The 8,241-nt window shown below is 28.5% G+C and overlaps 1 protein-coding gene across 1 annotated transcript; it reads left to right on the top strand.

The window, feature by feature from the left end:
- Positions 1-3,769: 3,769 nt before the first annotated feature.
- LOC112802960 (receptor-like protein EIX2) lies at positions 3,770-7,939 on the top strand. The gene is made up of 2 exons (XM_072237892.1): positions 3,770-7,192; positions 7,599-7,939. Exon 1 carries the CDS (start codon positions 4,622-4,624, stop codon positions 7,175-7,177), a length of 2,556 nt encoding a protein of 851 aa, XP_072093993.1. The 5' UTR covers positions 3,770-4,621; the 3' UTR covers positions 7,178-7,192; positions 7,599-7,939.
- Positions 7,940-8,241: the final 302 nt, after the last annotated feature.

Below are 8,241 nucleotides of genomic sequence, written 5' to 3'. Positions count from 1 at the left end.
TAGTACTTTCATTTTGGAGAAAAAATAAATTCATGAAAAATTGATACCTCGCTTTCATTAGTTGATAATGCATTAAATATTAATTTTATATAATTATAATAAATATATTTTTCTAAATTAGTATAATCATATATTATTCATTAAATGTTAACTGTAGTATAAATATAATAAAGATATTTTTCTAAAATAAATTTAGAAGAAGAGAGAATAGTGCTTTTATTTTAAAAGAAAAATGAATTTATGAAAAATTGACTCCTCACTTCAATTAGTTAGAAAAAAAATACAATTTTAGTATATTATTATTATTATTATTATTATTATTAAAAATATTTTTGATTGATAATTGATTAGTAGTTTAATAATGTATTAAATATAGATTTTATATAATTATAATAAAGATATTTTTCTAAATTAGTATAATTATGCATTATTCATCAAATGCATTCATTTTGGAGAGAAAATGAATTCATGAGGAATTCACACCTCACTCTCATTAGTTGAGAAAAAAAACCAATTTTAATATATTAAGTAGATTATATAAATAGAAATACTTGCTAAGTATATACAAAAGAGGAGATATATAATTATATATAATATAATTGCTATATATGTAACAGATATAAATTGTTATAATTATAGAGACTTACTATAATTATATTAAATTTAATTATGAATGTAAATAAATAAAAGTGATAATAATTAATATTATTTTTTTTACATTTAATATTTACCGTAAATATAAAAAATATTGAAAAAAAAGTAGATACTGACTTTATTTTATTTTATTTTATGTCATGGATTTCTTTACTAAAATTAATGGAGGAAAAAAAATCTTTATAATTATATATCAATTTCAATCACAATAAATAAAATGAATCGGTTGAGCAACTAACAAATTTAACGGGTAAATATTATAAATGAGATAACATGCATGCATATATTAATATAGGAAGAATATATACTCACAGCTTTAAAATCTTCAAGAATATTCGATTGTATTATCCTTCAAGCTAAAAAATCCATTCTTTATTTTCATTAAACATTTATATTAATTTAATTAGATAAGTGTTTTAATAAAAAAAGATTATTATTATTATTATTATTATTATTATTATTATTATTATTGAATAATAACGATAATTATCGTTATTAATATTAAATTGGTTATTAATATATATATATATATATATATATATATATATTTTGTTACTTCTACAATTGTACAATAATAATTTCTTTTATTTATTAACTAATTAAAATTGGTTATTTGTATTAAATATATTTAATGATCATTAAAAATTAATCATATAATTATCATTATTAATAACCAATTATTAATAATCAATTTATATTTCTCTAAAATATAATTTTTTATCTTTTTGTTATTATTATTATTATTATTATTATTATTATTATTATTATTGTTATTATTATTATTATTATTATTATTATTATATAGGTCACCATTAAGATAATAACTTGTCACTAATAAAATTTTAGGATAATGAATAAAAAATAGAATTATATCAATATAACTAAAATAGTTAAAAATATTTTTGATTGATAATTAGGTTAATAATGCATTAATTATTGATTTTATATAATTATAATACAGATATTTTTCTAAATTAGTATAATTATGAATTATTCATTAAATGCTAAGTATAATATTGTTATATAATTATAATTAAGATAATTTTCTGAAATAAATTTAAAAGAGATTAGTATAATTATAATAAAGAGATTATCTTAAATTAGTATAATTATGTATCATTCATTACATACTAATTATAATATAATTAAATCAATGAAAGATAATTTTTAAAAAGAAATCTAAAAGAGAGAAATAGTGCAATCATTTTGGAACGAAAATGGGTTCACGAGAAAGTGACACCTCAGTTTCATTAGTTAGGGGAAAACCCAATTTTAGTATATTAAGCAGATAGATAGATAGAAGTATATTGGTATAAATTATAATAAATTATATAACATTTAAAAAGAAAATAAAATGAATAAGAAGAAAATAAAAATAAATAGAATAGATAGAAGACTACAATAAAAATAATTGAATGTGATAGTTTTTTTGGTACATTTCATATCACATCCGTTTCAATAATAATAATAATAAATAAAAATACGTCAACTTGATATCTAAGAAAAAATGATGAGATAAAATCATAATACAGTTCTAAAAGTAAAAGCTTAAATTAGAATATAATATCATTATAAAACACATATTAAAAGTAATTTCACACTACAATATATCACAAATAGGTAAATGACTTAAATTTAAATACGAAATATTTTTTATTTATGCATACATGATAATATCATGGTCTATAAATACTTCATAGATAACATATCTTATAGAGCTCCGAATGATGAGAACGAAAGTTGAAAAGTATAGTAGTTTGTGTTCACGATAGTTGTCTTCTTGCAACGACGCCTCATAGGAAGGAAAAGAATTGTGGTAAAAGCTATCAAATGAAAGAGTAATTGATAAACGAATAATATTTTCTTCCAGCATACATTGTCTTTTATAGTGGTAAAATAAAAATAGAAATAATTAAATTTTATATTTTTATATTAGGAATAAAATTTGATATTTATCCTAATAAAATTATTATTATTATCAATATAAATGGATTAACAACTTGCCACTAATAAAATCATTGGACAATGAATAAGAATTAGAAGGATATGAAAATAATTAAAATATTTAAAAATATTTTCGATTGATAATTAGTTTAATGATGCATTAAATATTGATTTTATAAAATTATAATAAAGATATTTTCCTAAATTAGTATAATTATGCATTATTCATTTAAATAATTAAAAATATTTCTAATTAATAATTGATAAGTAGTTTAATAACGCATTAAATATTGATTTTATATAATTAAAATAAAGATATTTTTCTAAATTAGTATAATTATGTATTATTCATTAAATGCATTCATTTTGGAGGAAAAATGGGTTCACGAAAAAGTGACACCTCACTTTCATTAGTTGGGAGAAAACCCAGTTTTAGTATATTAAGTAGATATTAACATTTGGACTAGTTTACTAGAAAAAGCCTAACTAAAATGACTAAAGAGACTAGCATTACAAAGACAAGGGGGCTTAGCTTCACCACATACACATAATTGATATATACTTTGTGCGACTAAGCACTAAACACCAACAACTAATTAACAATTTTTCCAAGTCTTCATATCAAATTAAGGGGTTCAACATTTTAATTTGTCATTATTTATCTACATAATTTTATAACGTATGAAATGGGGTAGAAAATATACATAAGAACTAAAAATGAATAATGTCCATATATGTTATATAATATATTTTTTTAGAAAACCTACCTATTGACTACAATACAAAAGAGTCTTCACCGCGTGTTTGACTACCTAATCTTTTTAAGTCTTTGCACTGGGCTCCACTTTTTATTTTAAGGTGACTTATTATTTCTATCAAACTATAAAAAAAAGTGACATATGTATTATTTTTCTTTATTTCATGTATATATGTACCTACACAAAGAGAATGTGCAGGAAATGAAAGACATAAAAAATTATTAAGAGCCAGAATGCGACATAAAATCATAGAAGATCGAAATATAAATGAATCACAGAGACATATTATAAAGTCATGTTATCATCATTATATAAAGTCTAAAGTCTAAAGTCATCCTTCAAAGGAAGTTTACATTTTCTTAGAGCGTGAAGTTACCTAAAGATGAAGACAGGTAGTAATTTTCAATTGATGTTTAATTTTCTTATGGTAGTAATAATATAATAGATCACAAGGACCAATGTTATTATATTTCCAATACATACACTATATATGAATTTTGGGACTTGGAGTTTCCCAAGAGAGCAAGCGTAGAGAACATTACACAAAATTCTCTATATTCTTATTTGAAAGAAACTAGAAACGATGAGCAATCACTTTCAGAAATGGGATTATGCATTATTAGTGGTGCTTATTATGTTGTATGATGCAGGATTAATCCATGGGGAAGTTACATGCTTAGAGAATGAGAGGCAATCACTCCTCCGCTTCAAACAAAGCATAGCTGATGAGACGGGCATGCTGTCAACATGGAGGGGCGATGATTGTTGCAAATGGCAGGGAATTACATGCAGCAACCTAATATCTCCGTGGATCATATTCACATTATTTATCTGGTCAACCTAATATCTCCACCTTGATTGACTTGCAAAATCTTCAACATTTAGATCTCAGTTCCAATAGTTTTCTTGATGGTAATATCTCAGAACACATTGGCTTGTTTACCAAGCTAAGACATCTCAATCTGTCATATTCCGAGTTTCGTGGGAGTATTCCTTATCAACTAGGCAGTCTTACACATTTACAGTATTTGGATCTCAGCTACAATTATGCTGATGGAGTTATCCCATATCAACTCAAACACTTGAGACAACTACAATATCTCAGTCTTCGAGGGTATCTTGAACTTTCAGGAGCAATCCCTTTTCAAAGTGGTGATCTTCCATTGCTGCACACTCTCAAGCTCGGTGGTGACTTTGCTCTTGAAACTAAAGGTGTAGAATGGGTGTCTAATCTCTCCTTTTTAAATACTCTTGACTTCACGTCAATGAGTCTTGGCAACTCTCGCCACTGGCTTCAAATGATTGGTGAGAATATTCCAAACTTAACAGAGCTGAGGCTGTCGGATTGTAGTCTTTCTGATAATGATGTTCAACTTTTGTTTCATATTCATTCTAACTATTCATCCACTACTCCCCTTACCATCCTTGATTTATCTGATAATATGTTGACATCATCCACATTTCAGTTGTTGTCCAACCTCAGCTTTAACCTTCGGGAGCTTTATCTTTCATCTAATAATATTGTTTTGTCAAATTCTCATTACCCAAACTTTCCTTCTCTAGTGAGCCTTGACCTTTCTTATAATAATCTCAGTTCAGCAGTGTTTCAAGGAAATTTCAACTTCGGCTCCAACCTTGAAAAGCTTGATTTGTCAAATTGCAGTCTTACGGATACAAGTTTTCTGGTGTCATCTACTTCCATTGTGAATTCTTCATCTTCTCTTGTTAGCCTTGATCTCTCCCTTGACCTGTTGACATCATCAAACATATTCCACTGGATTTTCAACTTCACAGCCAATCTTCACGCCCTTTCTCTTGGTGACAACTTGTTAGAAGGTCCTGTTCCACTAGGTTTTGACAAAGCAATGAAATCTCTTGAATATCTCGATCTCTCTGATAACAATCTGCAAGGAGAGATTCCCCATTTCTTTGGAAACATTTGCACACTACAATCACTAGTTTTGTCATATAACAACTTGAGTGGGGACTTCTCAAGATTCATTCAAAATTCTTCATGGTGCAACAGACACATATTTCAGGAGCTATATTTATCTTACAATCAAATCACTGGCGTGATACCTAAAAGCATCAGAGTGTTATCTGAGTTGGAATATCTGTCCCTAGAAGGGAATTTTTTGAAGGGTGAAATTACTGAATCACATCTCACAAGCTTTTCCAAATTAAAATACTTGTCTTTGTCTTACAACTCATTATCTCTAAAGTTTGTCCCCAGATGGATTCCTCCTTTTCAGTTAATATATTTGAGTCTAGCATCTTGCAAGTTGGGTCCTAACTTTCCAAGTTGGCTACACACTCAAAATCACTTAGGTTATCTAGATATTTCTGATGCGGGGATTCATGGGACTGTACCAGAGTGGGTTTGGTATAAGTTCCAAGTTGTAGGATACGGATACCATTTGAATATGTCCCACAACAATTTTATAGGTGCTATTCCAAGTTTACCACCAAGGTTATCCGTCCCCGGAGCATATATAGATTTGACTTCAAATCAATTTGAGGGTACAATTCCATCGTTTTTGCAGCATGCATCGTGGTTGATTCTCTCTGAAAATAAATTTTCAGATGTGTCATCACTGTTGTGTGACAACAGCACTACTGCTACAAGCTCGCTCCTCAGTCTAGATTTAACAAACAATCAAATAAATGGACAACTTCCAGATTGTTGGGGATCTGTAAACACATTATTGTTCCTTGATCTAAGCAATAATAATTTGTCGGGGAAGATCCCACCATCCATGGGCTCCCTTAACAAATTAAAAGCTTTGGTCTTAAGAAACAATAGCTTGATGGGAGAACTACCTTCAAGTCTTAAGAATTGCACCCATTTATTTGTGTTGGACGTGGCAAAAAATTTGTTGGCTGGGCCAATTCCCTTTTGGATTGGTGACAACCTTCAACAATTGATTCTCTTGAGCATGTCAGAAAATCACTTCTCTGGAAATCTTTCTATGCATCTCTGTCACTTAGAGAACATACAAGTGCTGGATCTTTCCAGAAACAAACTATCAGATGGAATTCCAACCTGCATCAAGAATTTCACTGCAATATCCAAAAGGAGGATTAACATAACTGAAGCCAGTAGGTGTACAGATATATATAGTAATGGTACTTACTTTTACGGATATGGTAGTCTTGGTCAGTACATTGTTAACATAACTTTAATGTGGAAAGGTGTGGAAAACTGGTTCAAGGATCCAGAGTTTAGTCTTAAGGCCATTGATCTCTCTGGTAATCATTTAACCGGTGAAATCCCAAAAGAGATTGGATATTTGGTCGGATTAAATGAACTGAATTTATCAAGAAACAATCTAAAAGGAGAGATTCCTTCACAAATTGGAAATCTAACTTCTCTAGATTCCCTTGACCTATCAAGAAATGATTTGTGTGGTAGAATTCCTTCAAGTCTGTCCCAAATTGATGGGATTGGTGTGTTAGACTTGTCATACAACAATCTTTCTGGAAGAATCCCATCAGGGGGACACATGGATACCTTTGGAGCCTCTTTCTTTGAAGGAAATCCTAATCTGTGCGGTGAGCAACTCAACAAAACTTGTCCAGAAGACATTTCACCAACAAAGCCACAAGAACCAACAACACATGATGATGCAGATGACAATTCAGATTTTTATGAAGCATTATACATGAGCTTGGGTTTTGGATTTTTCTTTGGCTTTTGGGGCCTTTTAGGGCCATTATTGTTTTGGAGGTTTTGGAGAATTGCTTATGTCAGATTCTTGAACAAAGTAGCAGACTACATATATGTAACGGTGGCATTGAATATGCGTAGGTTCCACAATTGACTTCAAGATTGGCAGGTACATTCTCATAATAGCTTCTCTCTCAAATTCTTAGTTTCTTTTCTTTACTTAATTACTTCTTCCTCGTATATGCCAATGTTTTTAATGATTTTATCCACTTTTAAGTGGTGTATTTAAAGATTTTTTTTTTTGGGATTCCTGGTAACATCTCTAGACTAAATAATTTAAAAATAATTATTTATATGGAATATAAATTTAGTCATTCTAATATGTCTATATTTATAGCAGTCACTGTGACTATAGAATTTAAAAAGAATGTTATTAAAAATATTATCAAAATATAAAAAAAATGTATCCTTAATTTTAACGATACTTGCATAGCCATTATAGCTATTACAAACATAGACATACTAGAATTCACCGTATAAATTATGGCGCTATGGTATTTTCATTGTGGGTGCAGATGCGCTCCTCACTTCTAATCTGGGATGGACTCACTGTGGAGTTGCTGCTAGTACCAATATACATGCAGTGTGTTGGAGTTGTTGGATTATATATTCAATAAGATTTTTAGTTTGTAAAATCTATCACTTTTTGTCGTCAGACTTAGTTTATGGTATTTTATATTTCTAGTAATCAGAATAATGTAATGTAATGTAATGCAGTGATGTATGTACCTCTTCATGGTTGTAAGTTGTTTTCAGTATAATCTATATATTACTCTTCAAATATCTTTACATGATAGATGAGGTTGTAATAACTCAATTTGAATTTATTTGCGTGCTGTATGTACTTCACTTCAAATTCGGCTGCTTCTTTACTATTTTAAGTTCTTAGCTTTCTGTTTGCCTTCAATAATAGCTTCATGATCGATGGGGACCCCTTAGTGTAGTGTCACTAGTGTGTGTTATAAGAAAATACGTTAAAAGCTACAAAATATATTTCTAACTTAGTAGTTCTTCCAAAAACATGAATATAATGCGTCCTATTCATCCCACTATACACATTCAAAATTTCAAATTGTGAAACCTCTTTATTGACACGCTAACAAACCATGAAAGATATAATAGCTATGTAAGGATAGTGATGATGAACTAGAGGACAAT

Source organism: Arachis hypogaea, chromosome 5, assembly GCF_003086295.3.
Source record: "Arachis hypogaea cultivar Tifrunner chromosome 5, arahy.Tifrunner.gnm2.J5K5, whole genome shotgun sequence".
Taxonomy (NCBI): Eukaryota; Viridiplantae; Streptophyta; class Magnoliopsida; order Fabales; family Fabaceae; genus Arachis; species Arachis hypogaea.
The sequence above is the reverse complement of the archived record's forward strand: the minus strand, read 5'-3'. Positions and strand labels throughout refer to the sequence as shown.